This window comes from Mirounga leonina, unplaced genomic scaffold, assembly GCF_011800145.1.
Source record: "Mirounga leonina isolate KUSES-001 unplaced genomic scaffold, KU_Mleo_1.0 Mir_150, whole genome shotgun sequence".
NCBI lineage: Eukaryota > Metazoa > Chordata > Mammalia > Carnivora > Phocidae > Mirounga > Mirounga leonina.
In genome coordinates this window covers 7,729,270-7,751,833 of record NW_023270374.1, presented here as the reverse complement: position 1 = coordinate 7,751,833, position 22,564 = coordinate 7,729,270, and the positions used below count along the sequence as shown (strand labels likewise).

The 22,564-nt window shown below is 46.4% G+C and overlaps 1 protein-coding gene across 1 annotated transcript; it reads left to right on the top strand.

The window, feature by feature from the left end:
- Nucleotides 1-5,495: 5,495 nt before the first annotated feature.
- Nucleotides 5,496-13,933, top strand: BANF2 (BANF family member 2). The gene is made up of 2 exons (XM_035005650.1): nucleotides 5,496-6,038; nucleotides 13,787-13,933. Exons 1-2 carry the CDS (start codon nucleotides 5,913-5,915, stop codon nucleotides 13,931-13,933), a joined length of 273 nt encoding a protein of 90 aa, XP_034861541.1. The 5' UTR covers nucleotides 5,496-5,912.
- The last annotated feature ends 8,631 nt before the right edge of the window (nucleotides 13,934-22,564 follow it).

The following is a 22,564-nucleotide window of genomic DNA, read 5'->3' as shown; positions in this document are numbered from 1 at the left end:
CACCCGTGTTTATAGCAACATTAGTCACGATAGCCAAAAAGTAGAAGCAAGCCAAGTGTCCACTGATGGGTGAGTGAATAAAGAAGATATGATATATACATACAGTGGAATATTATTCATTCTTAAAAAGGAAGGAAATTCTGACCCATGATACAACATGGTTGAACCTTGAAGACATTAGGCTGAGTGAAATAAGCCAGTCACAAAAAGACAAATACTTACGATTCTACTTAAATGAGGAATCTGGAGTAGTCAAATTCATAGAGACAGAAAACAGAGTGGTGGTTGGCAGGGGCTGGGGGGAGGTGACGGTAGAGAGTTGCTATTTAATGAGTTTGGAGTTTCAGTTTTGTGAGATGAAAAGAGTTCTGGAGGTTGGTTGCACAACAATGTGAATATACTTAACACCACCTAATTGGACACTTAAGAATGGTTAAGACGGTAAATTTTATGTTATGTAAATTTTGCCACCATTAAATATAAAAAGAAAAAGTGGCATCATGTAACGCCTTGCTACTCCAAGTGTGATCTGTGAGCTCCTAGCATGGGCATCTTCTTAGGAGCTGGTTAAGAATGCAGCACCTTGGGCCCCACCCAGGTCTTCTGCATCAGAACCCACATTTTTAAACAAGACCCCGCCCTCAGGTGGTCCGTGTGCACATTAAACTTTGAGAAGTGCTAGTTGTGATGGACTGAACATTTGACCAGGTTGGAAGACATAGTGGACTCAGTCATTCACTACTCAGCATCCACCTCCTTTCCTACTTCCTCCAGAACCCGGCGTTCTCTGAGAGGCCATATGTCCAGCGGGCTGACCTCATCCGCATCCCCATGCAGACCACTCCCCTGGCCAGTGACTGGTTTCCAGGTGGGCATGCTGCCTGGTTCCGGCCAATGCAACCAAGGCAAGTTCTACTGAAGAGGTTCTGGGAACACCTGAGAAGAAATGGCCTGTCCTTCCTTTGGAAGTTTTCATGTCTGGACGGGACCCAAGCAAATTTTGTATGCATCTTGGGACCTTGGACACAGCTGGCCTGGTTCTTGACACACATGGATGGACACGCGCGCACACACACACACCCACACACAGACGCTGACTGACAAGATCCTGGGGTCCACCACACTGATGGATTTCGGATTATGTGAGATTAGAAAAGTATTTTTTAAGACCATTTGAGTCAGGTTTTCTGTTACTTTTAGCCAAGGGTTTCTCAGCCTTGAACCTATCAACATGTGGGGCCGGGTAATTCTTTGTTGTGGGAGGGCTGTTGTGTGCATTACAGGACATTAGGCAGCAACCCTGACCTCTACCCTTAGATGCCAATAGCTCTCCTCCCTCAGTTTTGACAACCCAAAGTGTGTCCAGACAGTTTGCCAATTTGGGGTTTGGTGGAGGGGGGGTACAATTTGCCCCCAGTTGAGAACCACTGCCTCAGACAAAGGCATCCTAATGAATGTGAAGGCTTCTATTCAGTGGATCCTCAGAAGGATAAAAATTCCTGCTGCCTATGCTCCAGAGTGTTCCAAGGATCAAAGTGAGATCAGGTGTGTGAGAAAAGCAAATACACACAAGGTGTTGCTAATCATTACCTGTCTTTGATGCTGCTGCTGCATTGATAGCAATGTTGTAGTTTCCATTTATTCATTTAATGGGCAGAGATGTTTAACTTAACAGATGGCCAACGTGGATAGTGAATGGAATTTTCCCCAAAAAGCTGGTGAAAGAGCTCTGGGGCTCTTCCTCCTGCTCAGAAACCCTGATCTCCTACAGCCCAGCCTGAAGCTGGACCCCAAATCCCGACTCCTCATCCCAGGAGGTGATGGGGGCTGCAGAGCTCACCCTTCAGCGTATTTTCACAGATTAAGAGAGATCTTCATATTTAGCTGCTGGAGAGATGGAGACCCCTCCCCCATAATAATAATCACAGCTCACACCACTGTGTATTTGAGACCTGCAGTATTGGGGCCCCTGGACAACCAGTCTTGCCTTGTGCTCCCCTTCCTCGAACCAGCTGACACATCAAGGTCTCTTAGACGCCTCCTAACTCCTACAATCAGTGCCTTCAGATTCATCACTTCTTGGAGAGTTTGTGTCCCTAAGTGTCACAGAATGTCTCCTGGGGCAGGAAGCCTTATGAGGGGAGCTAGACTCTAGGTGTGGAGAATTGGGAGCATGGGAACAGGTGAGGCGACCAGCGCTGGAGATATCTGAAAGCAATGGATGGATCAGTCACTTCCGTCACCGAGTCCCTGCCCTTTGCCTGCCTGGGGCTGGGGTGGGAAGCAAAGGGCGTTAGGAGGCAGTTGTGGCCCTCACAATCTACTGGGGAATATATGGTGGACATTGGGTTGCTCTTCTGACCTTGTCCCATATCATGGTATGGAGTAACTACCCCCACTAACATGGCAACTACCCTGACTTTGTGCCGCATCCTCACCCATGCAGCCTGGGTGCTCTGTAGGTCACTGACTTGCCTTCTGAACCAGAGATAGGACACATATCTGGGCTTGACATATGATGATTTGAACTGGAGAAGACATTCCTTGGCAGCTTCTAGGGAAAAACAGTTTTCCTTTCAGGGAGGGGGACGCGCCTTGCAAAAGTGATGCCAGGTCTGGCCACAGCCCAGTTATTTCCACGAAAGAGTCAAGCTGAGGATTGAGCCCATATATAAAGGAAGGCCAAGCCAAGAGAGTTGCAGGGAACTCAAGCCAGAGCCTTCCTCAAGCATGTGATCCACCTCCGGACTTCTTGGTGGCAGATGTTAATAAGACCTTCTTACTATGTAAGCCAGTTTGAACTGGATTTTTCTGTTCCTTGAATTACAAACTGTCCAAACTGACCCAGAGTTTGGTACCAAGAGGGGGATGCTACAATAAGCAAACCTCAAATGTGGATTGGCTGAGAAGAGGTATTCACATGAAGAACAGCAGAATGTCCACCTGAACTAGGAAGACGCTGATCCCGGGCTAGCAAAATGGCTGATTCTCCCTGTTTAACCCCAGGATACAGACCCTATGTGTAGGGAGATAGGACATTTGGAGAGATATGGTGGGAAATACTTAGGATGTTGGCTACCTCTGGCAGTCTTTGTTAAGGTCCTAGGAGACTCAGGGTACTTGGGTAGCCCAGTCGGTTAAGTGTCTGCCTCCGGCTCAGGTCATGATCCCAGGGTCCTGGGATCGAGCCCTGCATTGGGCTCCCTGCTCAGCAGGGAGCCTGCTTCTCCCTCTCCCTCTGCTCCTTCCTGCCCTGCTCGTGCTCTCTCTCAAATAAATAAATAAAATCTTTAAAAAAAAAAAGGTCCTAGAAGACTCAAATTTAGGAGGGTAGCCCATCTGAAAATGGGGAGGAATAAAAACACAGCTTTGCTGAGAGAGGGCCTTTCTGCCTGTGGCCTGCCAGCTGAAGTGATTGGACTTTGATGAGCAAGCCCTGCTGGGTCAGAAAAGCTGATGTAACTGGCTAAAGTTAGAACACAGGCAGCAAATCAGGTGGCTTAGCAAGAGAAAAGATCAGGGCCCTGGATAAACAGTGTCCCCAGGTCCCAGGTCTCTATGGAGCATCTTGTCTTAGGTACCTCAAGCTTGATGAAGGGGACAGCCCACTCACTGCGAACATGGAGCTAGGATATAGCTGGGGGGTAGGGAGCCAACGTGGGGTACCTTCACGTCAGAGGTGAAGGAAGATGCCACTAATCTGGGGAGTAGAGCAGTGGGCAAGGCACAGAGCCCTGTTGCCAGCTCAAGGATTCTGACCTGAGACCAAATCCAGCTTGAACTACCAACCCACAGACTTGAATAGAAGAAATCCAGGAGATTCTTAAGGATGCTGACTTGCCAAAGAAAGGGGCAACCAATGCCTGAAATTGCCTGAAATTGCCCATTCCTCGGGGCAACCCCTGAACTTGTACCAACCAGAAGCGTGTTGTTAAAGCAATGACTCTCCTTGAAAGACACATGCCCACTCAAATGTTGGTGAGGCAGCAGACGGGGCAGCTACACCCAAACGCAGAGCTGGGGGCCACCATCTCGGCTGACTAAGGCACTTGCTTTACCAGCATGGGGCACTTGCTTTACCAGCATGGCAAGGAATCTCCAATATTTCCTCAAGACTGCATGTACTGGTCCCACATCGGGCTCCCTGCTCGGCAGGGAGTCTGCTTCTCCCTCTGACCCTCCCCCCTCTCATGTGCTCTCTCTCATTCTCTCTCTCTCAAATAAATAAATAAAATCTTAAAAAAAAAAAAAAAAGACTGCATGTACTGTTGGTCAATGACACCTGAATGTGTTTCCCATGGTCCCCTTCTCCAAATGGAGAATTCCCCTTCTGGAAATTCTTATTGCAGATAGCCTGGGGTTTTTTTCCCCTCACTATTGACTATGTTGATGGTGGTGAAGTTCAGAATTCAGTTCATAGGTTACCATCCCATGAGTTGCTACTTCCAGACATGATGGAGAATATGATGCATCTTCCAGAAAATATGAACTTGAATCTGAATCCAGTAACTGGATGAGTCATAGGGCTTCACCCACTGGGGGAGGAGGTGAGTCTACATTAGCCAAGTGTGGGTATTTCTGATGATTATGTAATGGAAGAAAAATGTACAGATATTGGGTCACCAAAGGGGTGGACAATAGTGGGGTATTATGGTTACTGTTTAACACTCATCTCCCCTTCTCCAGATAATAATCCTGATTTTGTTCAGGTAACTATGCTTGATCTCACAGCTTATATGGTTTAAAGAAAGCTAACTCCCCTCCCAGATCTAGGACTGGAGTGTACTGCCAATACTAAGCTCACACTGGTAACCCTATGCAGACCTTCAGGACTGGATGAGGCTCTGCTTGGAATGCCTCAGAGACACGTTCTTTCTCTTTCCTTCTTCTTCTGGGGTGCAGTGTTGGGGAATATGAGTCCTAAAGCAGCCATTTCCCTGCCATGAGGGGAACCAATTGAGACCAAAGCCAACACAAGGAGGAAAAGTTGAAAGAATCAGAGAAAATGGAGTTGTGGCCTTGATTGCACCATACCCATCCTTACCCTTGGGCTTTTGAGTTATATAATGTCTTCTTTGATAGTTGATCCAGTTGAAGAGTTTTCTGTTATGTGTCACTAAACAACCAACTATTACAGAGTGTGATAAAAGCTAAAATAAAAATATGCAAAAGTGTTGGTAGTAAAGAGAGAAGGTGGGTTAATTAGCTAAGAGAAGCAATGATTTCTTTTTTTTCCCTTTAAGACAACTTTATTGAGAAATCTTGGACTTAAAGAAATTGTTTATATTAAGGTGCACAATTTGATTGACATACACTCACTGAAAAGATCACCTCGATCAAGCTAAACAACTGATCCGTCAGTTCTATATAGGTATCCTTTTGTGTATGCGTGTGTAGTAAGATGTAATTTAAGATCTACCTCTTAGAAGTCTTCAAGTACACAATACGTTATTGTTAACTATTATTACCGTGCTGTATACCAGATGTCCAGAATTTATTCATTCCATGTAAGTAAACCTTTGCACCTTTTGACCAACATATCCCCATTTCTCCAACCACAATTCTGCTCCTAAGAAGCAGTGTTTCTTTAAGCACTGACGGCAGGAAGATTAGCAGAGAGAAATCCATCACAGTTCTTAGCATTAAATGCACCCCTTTGGTGGAGTTTACTGGTCTCATCCAGGGCCATCATTGTACATTTCTCAGTCCATCCAGGCAGGAATGGATGTGTTGAGGTCTTCAGTGCAGGGCACTGCCCCTGACATCTCAAAGTCCTCAATAAATATTGAGTGGTGGGAGGAAGTCTGCCATCTGTTGCCCCCATCCCTCGGCAGGGAAGTCCCCCAGCGTCCTCTCTCCCTGTGAGCAGCCAGCCACCTCCTAACCCTGTTCTCCCGCCGCTGTTACAGAAGATGGATCACATGTCTCCCAGGCTGAGAGCCTTCCTCTCTGAACCCATCGGAGAAAAGGATGTTGCCTGGGTGGACGGGATCAGCCGTGAGCTTGCAGTCAATTTGGTCACCAAAGGTTTCAGCAAGGTAACTCATTTTTTTCTTATTGCCCCAACTTCGCTCCCCGACCTCTCTTCCCTGAGCCCTGCCAGATGGCTGCTGCTGCTATGTGTCCCTGCAAGGGGCCACCACAGAGCAAAGCCGCCACTTGGCAGAGCGCCACTTGCTTCAGCGTCACTGACCCCTCATGCTTGGGCAGCCTCGAGGGCCAGTAGATGATGGGCAAATTGAATGGCTTTGGCTCAGAGCAGCAGGGCCGGGCATGATTCACTTGGTGTTCAAACACCCAGAGGTCAACAGAAGTGAGCCAGCCGCCCAAGTCTGGGGCTGCGCCATCAGGGTGGATGATTTGCATGTACTTCCCACCTCCATGAAGAGATTCGTGGGGTCTCGCCTGCCCCACCAGGGCACCAGCTTGGCAATGGCAGGTGGAGTAACAGCAGACTGGGGTCTACACCAGAGTAAGAGGATATGAGTAGTTCTAAGATGTCACTCACAGCCCAAGAATGGCCTCAAGGGTATCCAGTGGAAGCGGAACATTCTTTTCTTCGTAATTATTTGTTTTTATGGTGCTCTTAAAGCTGCTTGGAATTTTAGGAGAGAATGGGAGACGATCCCGAGGAGAACCCAAAGAGAGTGAGGAGCACATACAGAGGCAGATGGGAATTCACGTGGAGCATTGTGTGCTCAGTTAAGAGATTTTGCCCACAGCTACTGCTGCTCATTCCCTTCAGTTTCTCATGTCAGTCTATACCACTGCGCAGGAAGATGTTGCAGGAACGCCCGACAAGCCTGGGAACTGTTGCACACACGGCTGATAACAGTTTGGTGTGCACCTGCACCGTGCACGGCTGTTTCCAGGGGGCCTCTGAACTAGTGGACCTCTGGTTTTCTGGTCAACACGTTGCTTATACCAGCTGTGAAATATTCTGAATATCACCCCAATCTACTGGCCCATTTAATATCCACTAGGTGGTATTGCCAGGAAGCTGGAGCTCCACCATTGAGGTGGATTGGATTCTTTCCTCCCAGATAAAGGAGATGGGACCCTTCCCAAGCAGGTAGTGAAGTAAGCAAAGTCTGGTTAGAAAAGACATTTTAAATTAAAAATTCCTTTTTGAAAGAAATGATTGTCCCTTTTTCTTTTCTATTGCGGTGTAATGCACCGACATTGATATGAAGGGTTCAGCTCAGTGAATTTTTACATATATATACACACACACACACACACTCATGGAGGCACCCCCCCAGATTCAGTGATTGGATACCTCCAGAATGCCCGATGATCCCCTTGTGTCTCTCCCCCATCAATGCCATCCCCCACTCTCAGAGATACCCATTATTCTGGCTTCTACCCCCTTTGATTTAATGGGTTGTGGGGTTTTTTGCTGTTGTTCAGCCAGACTCAGCATTTTAAAAATATTTTTATTCACATACAGTGAATTTCACCTTTTTTAGTACACAGTTCTGCAAGGTTTGACGAATGCATGCAGTCATGAAGCCACCACAATCAAGACACAGAACAGTCCCCACACTTCAAAATGCTCCTCTGTGCCCTTCATATTCCCCACCCGCAGCCCCTGACAACCACTGATTTATTTTCTGTCCCTATAGTTTTGTCTTTTCCAGCCTGTGTTTTAAATGAGGATTACAGGTGGGGCAGTAGGCATATTTAAGATAAAGGAATGAATGAATAATGGGTAAATTTCAGGCATCCCAGAACTTGCTGCACAGAATCAGGGCTGTAGGGAAGAAGAAACCATTTGCCTGGGTGTGGCCAGGACCCTCTTATGCTCATGACCTCCTGGTGAGCACAGTGACCAACACACCACTTCCAGGCCCTACTCATTCCTAGGGTCACTAATTCCAAACACTAACGTAGGGGATTTCACCTTTCTCCTTTGCTCTGAGCCCCTCACGCACCTGCGAATGAGATGAGGGTCGCTATCTCCACTTCATAAAGGAGAGGACAGAGGCTCCTGGGAGTTAGTGCCTTGATCAAGTGAGGACAAGAATGGCGGTAGATTGTGTTGTCACAAACCACACAGGAAGATCTGGGTCCCGGTGGTTACCACGGCAGGGAGAGAGCTTACCCTGGGATTCGGTGTTGAGACTCTGTTTCAGGGCTGGAGCCTGGCTGGGCCTGTAAAAGGATCCAGGAGACCCGATGTGGCACCTACAAAGGTGAACAGGTGCTTCTGGATGAGGACCAGTCAGTGGCTGGGGCCAGCAGGAAGAGCCTCCAGGGCAGGCAGATCCTATAGGGAAGGGGTTTCAGATTTAGCATATATTTTTTTATTAATTATTATTTTTAGCATATTTTTAGGCTTTTATTTTTAGAGCAGTTTTAGGTTCACAGCAAAATTAAGCAGAAGATGCAGAGATTTCTCATGTACCCCCTGTCCCCCCCCACATGTACATCCTCTCTCATGAGCCACACCCCCACCAGAGTGGTACATCTGTAACCATCAAAGAACTTACGTTGGCACATCGTAATCACCTAGGGTTCATAGCTTATATTAGGGTTCACTCACAGAGTTTCTATAGGTTTGGGCAAATGTATAATGACACATATCCCCCATTATAGTAACGTACAGAGCTGTTTCACTGCCCTAGAATCCTCTGAGCTCCTGGATTTTTTTTTTTTTTAAGATTTTATTTATTTATTTATTAGAGAGCCAGCGAGAGAGAAACAGCATGAGAGGGGAGAGGGTCAGTGGGAGAAGCAGGCTCCCCGCTGAGCCGGGAGCCCGATGTGGGACTCGATCCCAAGACTCCAGGATCATGACCTGAGCCGAAGGCAGTCACCCAACCAACTGAGCCACCTAGGTGCCCGAGCTCCTGGATTTTTATACCCTGCCTGCAAGAGACCTTAGGGAGGGACACCTGTCTGGGTCTCATGCTATCCTTTGCTGGCCTCTGCTGGGGTCTAGCTGTCCCCTCCCCCAGCTATGCCATGACTTTTAAAACTACTGATTCTTCTATGGATTCACCCAAGTCTCTTCAGGACTTTGACAGTCAAAAATTTAGCTGAATTCTCTCTGAGGTATTTTGTGCCCGCTCTTCTCCCAGGCGGTCAGCTTTGGCAGATCTAGATCTCTGAGAATCTAGATCTCTGCTATCTGATACTGTGGCCACTGGCCATTTGTATCTGCGGAGCACCTATCTGAATAATGCTTTAATGCTATGCATATAAAGTACACACTGTGATTTTATTTTAAAGATTTAGAATTTTAAAGTACCCCACCCAATGCAAAGTATCTCATCAATAGTTTTTTACTGATTACACGTTGAAATGATTTTTGTGAAATATGGGAGAAAATGAAGCATATTATCAGAACTAATTTCACCCGTTTCATCCCCCCCCACATTTTTCCTGTGGCTACTAGAAAATTAAAAATTGTGTATGTGGCTGGCTCACATTAAACTTCTACTGGACAGTGCTGGTCTAGATTTAACAGCAGAAGGGCCGAAAGGGACAAAGGAATGACCAGGAAAGGAAAATATGTTGGTGCACAAGACGCTCAAGAGGCTTTTGATGGCCTGGCTCTAGCTCTGTCTTATATTCCCCCCCCCCCCCCCCTTCATACCCAAGCCACACTGTCCATGAATCACAAACACAGACGGGACCACCTGCCCACAGGCCTCTCTTGAAATGGACATTCACCCACTTCAGGACCCCATTCACAACGGACCTTCTCTGGAAAGAATGCCTTCCTTCTGCCCGCCTACCCCAGCCTGATAAGCTCGTGCTTCTGAACACTGAGTATTCAATAGGACCCCTTGCTGTGACATCTGTGCTGTTGACTGTTCTTTCCACACATGGCCTGAGTACCCGCACTCATTATGCTAGAGAGGCACAGCTTGCCTTTGGGGCTCTCCCACGTCTCCTGTGAAGCACAGGAGGGTTCTACAATCTTTGTACTCCTCTTCTCCCTATGAAAACCTGGCCCAGGGATGAGTGAATTTCCAGGCACTCAGTAAATTCAGGGACTTTGAGCAGTGCCCTATGGGGCGGGTGCATTACTTGGGGGATAACCCTGAGGTTATCCAACAGTGAGGAAGTAAGTTTACCAGCCCAGAGAATCTGGTTTGGTTCAATGTTCTTTGAAGACACTATAAAGTCCTATCCTTGAACCTGAATCTTCCTCCGGAAAGATACTTGGAAGATCAGTAAGGGGTGTATGTATGGGTGCCCACCTGCTCCCTAAGGCTCTCCTAACAGCAGAACTTATGCATGATGTTTGCTACATGTCAGGCTCTGTCCTCAGTGCATTATTTATATTTCATCAAAGCATCAGAAAATCCTATAAGGTATACTATTTCACCTTTGTTTTACCAATGGGGAAACAGAGCCACAGAGCGTGACCTGCTCAAAGTCACTTGGGGTGAGAGAGGTGAAATTTGCATCTGGGCAGACAGTCTCTGGGGGTGGGGGGTAGTCATGCAGAGGCTCCCCCACTGCCTAATGTCTGGGTCCTGCAAGGAGTCAGTTGTGGAAGTTTGGCGTTACCCTGCGTAGGGTTGCCAGATAAAATACAGGGACCTGCTCCATTAAATCTGAATTTTAGTCAAACAAATAATTTTTTAGTGTAAGTATATCCCAGGGAGGCATGGAGAAGAAAGAAGAAGGGGCAAGCCCTGCATTGGATCGAGCATTCGCACTAAGACAAAGAGTTTTAAACCAGAAATGACCAAGAGGTACTGGATTTTCAAGATTGTCACTGGCTACCAGTGGCCATGAAGGCTGAAGAGCCAAAACCCGGTTAGAGAAAAAGAGAGTTGTTGATCCCCCAATGAAGTCTTGTGGCCATGTAAATGCATTCACTCTAGGCTCCAAGGAGCTGGCGTTGCAGGCAGAGGTGAGAATGAAACCTGAGAATCAGCGAGGGCCAAGACCACGGATGTGTTTGCAAAGGTCAGGTGACAGAAGGTACACTTGTGGGGAGCATTGCATAACCTGCAGGGTGTCAAATCACTATGTTGTACACCTGAAACAAACGTGTGTCAACTTTGCTCAAATAAAAAAACAGTTAATGAAAGAAAAGAAAAGGCCAGGTGTCACAGTGAAGATGGAAGATTTTCATTGGCATGGACTAGGACCAGCCACCTAGCATGAGATGAAGATATGAGGCCCCTTGTTCCCCTATACTGAGGACTTCAAGATGGCCGCAGCAAAGCATTAAACCAAGGCGGGGGCGGGGGGGGGCCTCTGTCCAAGGTGGTGGGACTAGGCCATGTCTGCTCAACGTTCCCATGTCTCTGTGTCACCCTCCCTGCAGCCAGATTTTTGTGAGCTTTGGTCACTTTCTGGAGCCAGTGGAGAAACAGAACAGGCTTTGGGCAGAGCGGTGATGGGGACCATGACGATGGCTAACTTTTCCTCCCCACCCCTGGAGGGTGGCAGAGCGAGTGGACGAGGGACAGTCAGTGGCAACTTGGTTCCAGAGGCCCCGAGAAGAGGCCCTTCTTCCTGCAGGAAAATTTGCCTGTGGTCCTACATGGCATGCATTCCCTGGTTTCCCAGCTGCTGAGGTTGGTGGGGATATGGAGGCTCTGATCACCCGACCAGCTGATGCCAACAGCGGGGCCTCCAAAAGGGCAGAGGCCACCAGAGGTGTGAGGCCAGATGTGGACAGTCGGGATGGGCAAACATGGAGCTCAGGAAAACAAGGGTCAACCTCTTCTATTCTCAGTGATTCCATCTGGAGAATGGGACGGGGTTAAAACGTGCCATGGGTCTGGAGCCCATCAAAGGTCCTCAAGCGCCATTACTATTATCATTATTATTACTATTATTTATCATCTTCACTACTGTTCTTTCTCCCTGGACAGAGCTCCTTGTTCCTTGATCCTGTCATTCGCCTCTGCACCCCACCCCCCACACCCACTGCAGCACCTGACTCAATTAACATTCAATAGATGTTCATTTTTTTAAAATGTTGAATTAAAAGACATCTCCATAAAATCAGCACTGAAAATACAAAGATATGAGATCGTTCTAAGCAATAATATGGCTTTTCTAAAAAGATGATTCAAGTAGCAGTTGAAAATGACCAGGACATCCTGGCTGTTTTTTTAATCTTTTCAACAACAGGACCATGACTAAAAATAAGAAACCCCAAGTTCCAACAGCTTGGGTACACTTTACAACTGCAATTCAGCTTTTATTTAATTTCTTAAAAAAAAAAAATGTTCCCTTTGGTTCAGATGAAGTTTGCTTTGTTTTATGTAACTGAGAGTAAATAGACAGCAGCAGGTTTTCCTGGAGAAGGCCCAGGACGGCAGGCGTGGACACTGGTTCTCATTCATTCCAGGCTGGAGAGCCCCCAAACCAGCCGCGAATGACGGGCGTTTATGTGACCTTAAATCTCCAGGCTTCACCATTGAGCGGCTCAGTCAATTTGTGGCCACTCGGTCTTGGGCGTCCCTTTCTCCATGTAGTCCTTGCTCCTTGTCAATAATCATGTGATAAAATTATAAAGAGATTAGTGAAAAGTTGTAGAATAGTAGTTAGAAAATGAGAGAATGCCGAAGAGCTATCAGTCCTGGTGTACTTAGTATTAACTACGTGCGTTTTTCATGCGCACAGACTTTTCAGAAGGGAAGGATGGGCAAGGTTTATCGTGTTTTACATTCTGTGCTCCTCCCACAGGCTAAGCATTCCAGGACAAATAAGGAATTTGCATTTTCCTGATGTTTTCACACTGAATCTACTTAATTCAGTTTGCAAGGTGGGGCAGGGCATGTTGTGTGCCTTCAGGCGATGCAGAAACTGAGACCCTGTTTCTTGGGGTCCTCACTTCATGTTAAGTGAGTTGCCCGAGGTTACACAGCTTCTTTGCAAGAACAGATTGGTGTCAAGATGCCCTTCATCTGCCAGTCCCACGTGCAGTGGTTCTTGGTCAAAGGAGCTTTTGTGGCAATGTCTGGAGGGGACATGTGGCAATGTCTGGAGGTGGTTATAACTGTCACAATTTGGGGGGCTGGGGGACTGCTCCTACATCTAGTGGGTAGAGACTGGGGATGGTGCTAAACTTGCTGCAATGCACAGGAAAGTCCCCAACCCACCCCAATAGCGCAAAATTATCCACAATGTCAACAGCGAAGAGAGTTAGAAACTCTGCAAGATGGATTGAGAAAGTGATGGGGTGGGGAGCATCTCTGATTCTTCTTTATGTGTGCATGCATGTGTGCGTGTGTGCGTGTGTCTGTGTTAAAAAGAAATACTAGGGGCACCTGGCTGGCTCAGTTGGTGGAGCGTGCAACTCTTGATCTTGGGATTGTAAGTTTGAGCTCCACGTTGGATGGAGAAATTACTTTTTTAAGAAAAGAGAGAGAAATACTAGATCAGAGGCCAGAAGGGAGTATGCTTTTGCTACTCGAAATGTCCCTGGACCAGCATCAGCTGGGGACATGTTGGAAATGCAGACTTTCAGGCCCCCCTCCAGACTTAGTGAGTCAGAACCTGCCTTTTAACAAGGTCCCAGGTGATATATGTGCTCATTAAAGTTGAGAAAGACAGGTTCTGGTTTACCCCAGGCTGAACATCCCCCCAAACCCGACCCAAGAGATGTGCATTTCACTTGGCCTCACATCTCACCAAGGGCCGGTCCCAGAATCCCCATCGCCCAGGTGCTGTCATTGTCCCTCAAACCTGACCTGGGCCCCTTCCTTCGATTTTTACGAGGGTCTTGGTGTTGGAGAAGAGCACCTCTGGGTTGGTTTATTATAACCTTTCCCGTTTTTCTCCTTACCTCTCCCCCGCCCCACAGGCCTACATCCTGTTGGGACAGTTCCTTCTGATGCACAAGAACGAAGCAGAGTTTCAGAAGTGGCTCATCTGTTGTTGTGGTGCCACCGAGTGTGAGGCCCAGGAGAGTTCTCATTGTCTGAAGGAGTGGTGCTCCTGCTTCCTGTAGACATACACCTCCTGGCTCTGACCCCTGGGTAAACGGCGCACTCGGTACTGGCACCCAGGCTTGGAGTCATTATTTTTGTGTTTAACTTGAAGGATACACGTCCATTATACAAAGTCATGCATGCATATAAAAGAGGACAAGACGAAAGACAAATGATCCCCAAATTCACCCACCCAAAAACCACTGTCATTCACTTCCCATGAACATCATGCCAAGTATTTCAGCATAAATTTATATAAAAGAATCTTTTCTTCTAAGGTGGGGATTAAGTTTTAAGCCAGTGTATTGGTTATCTATTGCTGCATGACCCATGAACCCAAAGCATAGCTGCTTCAACAAACAATTTTCCTCACATAGTTTCTTAGGGTCAGGAACTGAGAGTGGCTTAGCTGAGTGGTTCTGTCTCTGGGTCTCCCATGAGGTTGCAACTGGCAGCTGGGCAGCAGTCATCTGAAGGTTTGACTGGTGCTGGAGGCTCCACTTCAAGGCGTTGCACTCATGTAGCTGTTGACTGGAGGCCTCAGCTGCTCTTTATGTGGGCCTCTCCATAGGACTACACATGGCATGGCATCTAGCTTCCCCCAAAGTGGCTGACCCGAGAGGGAGTAAGAGAGCAAGCAGGAAGCCACAGTGCCTTTTATGAACCAGTCTCTGACTCACACTGTATCACTTCTGCCTTCTTCTATTTTTAGAAGCAAGTCATTAAGTCCTCAAGAGAAAAGAACTAAACTTCCTTGAAATGGCAACTAATATGGCAGACATATTTTTAAGAGCATCATAGGTTTCTGAGGTATAAGTTATATCCAGTAAAACTTGCCCTTTTTAGGTATAGTAGTTCTATGACTTCTGACAAATGCATTGTCCTATGACCACCTTCAGAATCAAGACGAAGAACACTTTCAATGCCCCAAAGAGTTCCCTAATGCCCTCCTGTATTCATCCCAGTGCCACTCCCCAGCCCTTGCCAACCAATGATCTTGTTTTTGTCCTTATAGTTTTGACATTTCCAGAAAGCCAAATAAATGTAATCACATACTAATGTAGCCTTTTAAGAGTGACTTCTTTCACTTAGCATAATTCAGTTGAGGTGAATCCATTATACAGGCTTTATAATTTCAAAAAAATGTTGGCACATGTTGGTGACTGGCGCCTTATCCTGTTGGCATTCACTGTTCTAATAGAACCCAGTAACTTCCCTCAGCAAGCTCCTGAATAGCCTCTGCCAGCAGGGTTCTCTGGTTGCAGGAGTGGGGATTCGACCATGCACAGGGAGTTAACATCCAGTCGTGGGTGGAAATTGATGGCTAAATGCCTCAGCTTCCTTGTGCTTTGGGTGGGGCAGCTCTGAGGTGGTATCTTCCCTGCAGGGTTGAGCCCAGCTGCCCACAGTGGCCCCTTACCCTTTTAACACCCCCAGACATTTGCTTTCTTCTCCTCCCACTCTACTATCAGGGTTTCCTGGGATCACCCCTCTAGGAAATACTCAATTTTAGTTTCAGTCAGGTTCAAGAAGAACCCAACTTAAACAAAAGTGTTAGAATTTAATTTTATTTCAAGAGAAGAAAAAAAGTGGAACTGAGAGAATTATTGAACTTCATTGAATTTTTTTCTTCATTACTTGATATAGTCCTTTCTAAATCAATTTCTTCCAAGTGTAAAGAATAATATGGGAAAAACAATAAGAGAGAGGTTAGTATCATTAGGTATATTTTAAACTCTGTTTTTCAATATTAGATGGTATGAATTCCCATTTAAAAAAAAAGAAACAAGAGTAAAAAGAAATTAGCACTCTTATTCCTCTCATTTTTTTAAAAATTGGCTTTAGTATTATTTTTAACTTGTCAAGGTTTATAGCATTTACATGCTTCCCATAAGCTTAATCCCTGCAGTTGTTTAGTCTTAGTTGTATATTTAAGAGCTTATCATCAATCCTTGTTGGTATAATTATTTTATACCCAGCTTTGTCACTCCCAAATTCTTTGTTTTGATACATCTCTCTGTTGGTTGAGTTGGATGATTATATTAGTCAGAATAGGTCAGATTATGCTGTTGTAACAAGCAATCCCCCAAAGCTCAGTGATTTAGCCAGCAAATGTTGATTTCTGTCTTAGGCTTCATATCTAGTATATGCCATCAGGAGAGCTCTGTCTATTGTAATCACTCAAAGTTAGGTAGATGGAAATTCTCTTTCAATACATGCTTGGGGTACCTGGCTGACTCAGTCAGAAGAGCATGTGACTCTTGATCTTGGGGTCATGAGTTTGAGCCCCATGTTGGGTGTAGAGATTACTTAACTAAATAAAACTTAAAAAAAAAAGTTTCCATGAGTACCACAGCAGTGGCAAGGTGCCATGGTGAATTACACACTGTATTTCAAAGCCTCTACACAGAGTGATATATTCCACTTATGCTCACATTTCACTGTGAACAAAGCAACATTTGTTCACATTTCATTGTGAACAAAACAACAAAGCAAATTACATGGCCATACCTAACTTCGAAGGGTCAAGGACTCTTCTGAACTCAGAAGAAGCAGAAATTTTTGGTGACCGCACTAATCAAGACCGCAGTCATCAACTTGGTTCAATGCTTTTTTTCCTGGATGCTTCACAGATGTTACATTTCCTAAGTTCATAATATGATTGGGATATTTCCATTGGGGTCTGTTTAACTCTTTCTAGCTCTGCTTCTCTAGTTGTCCCCAAGGAGAGCCAACTGGCTGGCCCAAAGATTTAAATGGCTCCATCTCCCGAGGTCTCAGGTTCTGACCATCCAGAGCCCTTCCCTTGCTCCCTCCTGTACAGCCCATCCTTGGATTAATTCCCTACTGAGATAGGCATGAGATTTAGAAGTCACTCATTTTCTTTTCTTAAGATTTTATTTATTTATTTTAGAGAGAAAGAGAGCATGTGCATGCACGTGCAAATGTGGGCGGGGGGAGGTTGGGCAGCAGGGAAGAGGGAAAAAATCTGAAGTAGACTCCATACTGAGCACCTGAGCCTAAACCAAGAGTTAGACGCTTAGCTGACTGAGCCACCCAGGTACCCCAAAGTCATTCATTTTCTAAGACAAGAGCTGGTTGGCTCTAGGGAAAGGAAAATGGGAAGTAGCTTTGTTCTTCACTCTATTTCCACACACCACCCATACTGCTGAAATTTGTCTCTTTAATCAGGTTGATGTCTAGGATCATGTGGGAAGATTAGGGAGCTGAGAAACTTGGAGGAGACAGGTTTCCAAGATTAAGGAGCATTTACAGAGGGACCCTAGCACAGATATTGAAAACCAGGGTAGATGCTCCTTGTGTAGTGTTACTGGAGGGACACTGAGGATGAACCCTGTTCCCCACAATTTTCTCTACAGACACTAAGAATGCTCCCCATCAGCCAGTCATTCTTTTGTGTTAATTTTAGTTTTTCTCATAAATAAAATTATTGGCCCCAATTCTTCACCTTCTCCCTGTATTTTCCACCTTTGTCAGGTGATTTTGCAGTCCCCTCCCACTAGAGGCAGAGTAACTCCCAGTCCCTTGACTTAGACTTGACCATGATTTGCTTTGGCAAATAGTACAAGTTTGAAATGACAGCATGCCAGTTCTGAGCTTCATTGTGCATTTCCACTTTCTCTCTCATATCTCTATCAATGTTGAGAGAAGAGCTAGCTCCTTGGATAACTGCTGCCCCTTCAGGGTCCTAGAATAAACCCCAGTGAAACTGATCTGGCCCAATTTGCAGCAAGGACCCAAGGCCAGCCAGACCTGCAGCTTGATGCAAAGTTGCCCAGCAGAGCCCACCCTGGGTCAGCCAACTCACAGATGTGTGAGCAGGAGTAAAGGATTGCTATGCAAAGCCACTAATGTTTGGACTGTTTGCTATGCAGCAATATCTAACTGATATATTCCTTCTAGTCTAACATGTCCTTACCCTGCCAAATGGTGCTGCATTAAATAAAACCCAACCAAACCTTTCAATGGAGCATCAGTCCAGAGTGAGTGAAAGAATATTGCCTCTGAAGGCAGCCAGGCACAGGCACAGCCAGCTCTGCCAACCAGCACCTTATCCTGGGTAAGCAACTTAACTTCACTGAGCCTTGGTTTCTTCATCTATAAAATGGGGCCAGGAAGGTAATTACCCTGGCTGGAAGCCTGGATTAATTGAAATAGTATATGTTAGATACGTGGTTCATAGTAGAATCTCTGTCTCTGTTCTTAAGGCTCTCCTCTGAGCCTGACCCCCTGAGTGCTTGGTCATCTCGTGATACTTGGGAGAGATTTCATAGCTCTGAGTTGGAAGGGAGCCCAGCTATCAGCTTATCCAATTCTGTTCCAGCAGACGAGTACAGGACACTGTACACTATATGCTCTTTAGGGAGATGAGTGGGCAATAAAGGACAACCAGTACAAATCAGATTTTGACTGGGATCTTACAGGGTCACATCAACCCACTGATCCCCAAAGGCATTTTCAAGGACAGTCAAGAGGGCACATGTGTCCTCAGCCAGGTCAAAGGCTCATCTTCTACTTAGCAGGACAGTTGTTTCAATGACTTGGGAAAGGATTGGTGCCTGAGAACATTTACCAGTTGTCATGGATTTGAGCAGCATCTTAAACGGGAGCCAACCATCTGCAAGGAAGAGGGATTGAGTATTGACTCTTAGCCCAATATCTGTAGTTTGGGGGTATCTGTGAATCAATAAATGATTTCAGTTTGTATTTATGGAGCATCTAAGGTTCCACACATGATTAGGTACTAAGGGAAAGGCAAAGGAAATAAGAACAAGTTTCTCTGGCTTTGAGCAGCTTACAGCTTAACAAGAGATGATTGGGAGAAGGGAGGAGAAAGCAGCCAAGGTGTTAGGAGGTATATCGTAGCTTGCACTGTCCCAGAAGTACACCCCAAGGCAAGTGTCTAAGGGGAAGTAGTGCATTCAGGAATGCTCCCAGGAAATGCCAGTAGGGGAGTGGGCAGTGTGGCAGGAAGAGAAAAGCAGCCAATAAAGGTGTTCCATCTCTGGCATGGTGGGCAACTGGACCTCAGTCCTGCCCAGGGAACTCTGGGAGCCAGTGTAGAGCATGCATTCAGTCACCTCACCCTGGGGTAGCTAAACACCTGCTTTTAATAGTCATTTATTGAGGACTGCTCCCACAGGAAGTTAATCCCTCAGCTCTTGAACCTGCCATGTGAGGAAAGCGAACCTCACTGAGAAGGAGGTCAGGCACTGGCAGCTGGAAGTCGGGCCGGCCGCATGCACTGAAGTGGTAAAGGTGAGGGCACAAGGGGTGTGGGGCACCCATGGCTCCTGCTACATGCTGGCTTTTGGAAAAGGACAGGCCTGGCTTTGAAAACAGTCCATCCCTTACCACCAGTTATAAAGCCTTTTGGGAAGTCACCCTGTCAGCCTCACTGCCCATCTGTAAAATGGTGATGATAATTGTATCTACTCAAGCACTGGGAAGATTAACATTCCTGGCACCTGATAAGAGCTTCATGCATAGTAGCTCTAAAAACCTAAGTATTAAAATGTGCAGCACTGACTGTGTATTGTTATTTATAGAAAGGAGAGGTGGGGATGAACGAGAGTGGTCAAGGAAGGCTTCTAGGAGGAGGTGACGTTTGATCTTGGTGTTAAAGGGAGAGGTCAGGATTGAACAAGCTGTGGATGGGGAAGAGAGAGGGAAAGAAAAAGGGGGTGGGGAAGGAGCTATGAGGGGAAACACAAACCCATTTGGCCCAGAGAGGGTTGAGTTGTAGGAACCCTGAAGAGTCACTGCAGGCTCTCTGTCCTAGCAAGGTTAGTGCCCGGCAGCAGTGAGTGGGGACAGGGACCCCTTTGGTGCTGATAACCCAGAATAGGGCAGCCCTGCTCCCTGCACCTGAGAAAGATCCTGTAGTAACTGATTACTACAACCAACAACCCTTTACTCTTCCTTGTATCCACACGCTTTACACAATTTTTTAGCTCCTCCTGCCAAGAGGCAGAGTCTACCTCCATTCCTATTGAATCTGGATTAACCTTGTGACTTACTTTGGCCAAAAGAATATGGCGGATGTGACACTGTGACAATTGTGAGCCTAGGCTTCTGCTTGCTCGCTTGTACCCCTGTTGACCATGCAAACAAGCCTGTGCTAGCTTGCTGGAGGATAAGAGACATATGGGCCAGTTGTCTCTGTTGCCTCGGCCAATAACCAGTCAAAAGCCAGCCATCAGAGTGAGCATCCTAGACCAGCCAATCCATCAGCTGACCTCAGATCCATGAGCGAGTCCAGCTGATAACAGCCATGCCTGGCCCAGAGCCAGAAAACCACCCAACCAACCCACAAACTCGTATAAATAAATCCTATTGTTTTAAACTGCTATGTTTTGGTGGTTGGTTGTTATGCGGCTAGAGCTAACAGCTAGAATGCCCATATGAGGCCTCAGAGTGTGGAGCATTTCCAGGTGTAAGATGGGAAGCTCCCACTTATTTTTTAGAGGGTACCCTGAGCGATATCCTGGTAAATGATGATAATGGGAGGGATCATATGGCTCATAGGCAAAAGCCAAGCAACAATGGTGGGGTGGAGTGAGAAACAATGGCAGCGAAGCTTTGAACCAAGTATTTTGTAAAGAGTGTGGCTCAGAGTGGGAGAAGATAGGATGAAACCATGGCAATCTCAGAGGGCAAGGCAAGAGTTATCAATGGTGTGACCAGTTGTGGGGGGCAGGGTGATTTATTCCTGGAAATTTCTGAAAGAATACTGTGTGTATATGTGTGTGTGTGTGTATCTATATCTATATATGTATATATGTGTGTGTATGCATATGTATATATATATATGTATATCCATACATATATGTATATATGAGTATATATGTATACATGTGTATGTATGTGGGTGTATATATGTAGATATATAATTTTTAAATTTTTGCTGCTCTAAATACAGAAATGCAGAAATAGGAATGATTGAACACACACTGCACCAGGCACTTTGCTAGCACCCCAAATCCTCCTGGGGTGAATGTCTTACAGATGAGAAAACTGAGGACCAAAGATGTCAATCCTGCAAGTCGCTTCACTCCAGGTCTGCCTGATGTAAAAGCAGTGCCCATGGCCTGCAGACACACCTTGGTTGTGGGGAGGGGGCACATCTGGTGATTCAGAGGTGCTCTCAGTGACACAAATGTAGCACCTACTAGGGACAGACAGGCATTAGAAGACATGAGGGAGACTTTCCCATGGCCACGGGAAGATGACTGATGAGAGAAGCATGGACCGAGGGCCTCGGGATGTATTCTGTGTCGCCACCACCACTACCCCCAGAGCCTCCCATGTCACTGGTCTCGCATCATGAGCTGTTGCTCTAGGCAGAAGTGAAAGCTCCTCTTGAAATTCTTTGGCTTGGAGACTTAGGGACCACCTTTCTCATCTACCCCCCCTACTTTCTAGTTCTCCCCTTTCTTTCCTAAGATCAAGGTCACTTGGAGAAATGAAAGTAGGCAGTTATCTTTACAGCCCCATTCTTGCCCATTTCTACCAGATGCTTCTTCACTGTGCTTTGGTTTTCCCTCTGCAGTCAAGTCTCTGGTTTATCATTGAGCAAACTATGCTGTTGTGTTGCTTAACCTGGCCCAGTGGCTGGATCTTTTTGGACCAGGCTGAGGGGCTACTGGATGATGCCACTGAGTGGGTCTGGGAACCATGGACAAATCACTTGACTTGTCTGTGCCATGAGGAGAATATCTGATTCCCCTGTCTCCCAGCGTGGCTTTGAAGAGAGCTCAAAGATAAACATAAAGACATTTTAAACATAAAAGAAGGTAGGGTGCCTGACAGCAGTGTGATGGGTAGTTATTGCCCTGTTTTGTTCCAGACAACAGCTACAGATGGTTAATGGTGGTGGCTCCTCTTTAGATCTCATGGTTTACACATAGTTGGTACGGGCTGGGCTGTGCTGTGACCAAAAAAAAAAAAAAAAAAGCCCACAAAGCTTTCTGTCCCACTCACCTCACATGCCCATTTCGGGTCTGCTGGGACCGTTCTGTGTTGCTGTGACTCTAGGACCCAGGCTGACGGAGCAGCCCCCATTCTGAACGTTCGAAGTTTACCTCAGCAGAAAGAGCCTTGGGGATGGCTCACTCACATGGACGATTACACGCTCTGGCTCGGAAGTGACAGGTCACTTTCACAAACCAATCATTGGCCAGAACTAATCATGTAGTCCCGCCCAGCCCCAATGGGACCAGGCAGTGCTGTCTGCTGGAAAATTGGGGCAGACATCACAAATCACTGCCATGGTGGGTGAGGGAGGTGGGGGAGATTCACAGAAGGTCCCTGAGAAGGCTCTGTTCCATGCCATACTTGTCCCTTTTCTTTGTCAATTTGCAAACTTGCCACCATCACTGAAATATAGGAGAAAATTGATAACCCCCCTGCCAAAAAAAACCCCTACCATCCAATATTTTATTGTATTTCTTTCTGATCTTTCTTCAGTGGCATGGGTATACATTCATTAAGAACAGCTTTATTGGGCGCCTGGGTGGCTCAGTTGGTTAAGCGACTGCCTTCAGCTCAGGTCATGATCCCAGGGTCCTGGGATCGAGTCCCGCATCGGGCTCCCTGCTCTGCGGGGAGCCTGCTTCTCCCTCTCCCAC

Bases quoted from the DNA above. Each gene is read 5' to 3' on its own strand.
- BANF2 (XM_035005650.1), top strand. From the start codon at position 5,913: ATGGATCACATGTCTCCCAGGCTGAGAGCCTTCCTCTCTGAACCCATC. The intron at 6,039-13,786 runs GTAACTCATTTT...CCCGCCCCACAG, and splicing joins TCACCAAAGGTTTCAGCAAG to GCCTACATCCTGTTGGGACA.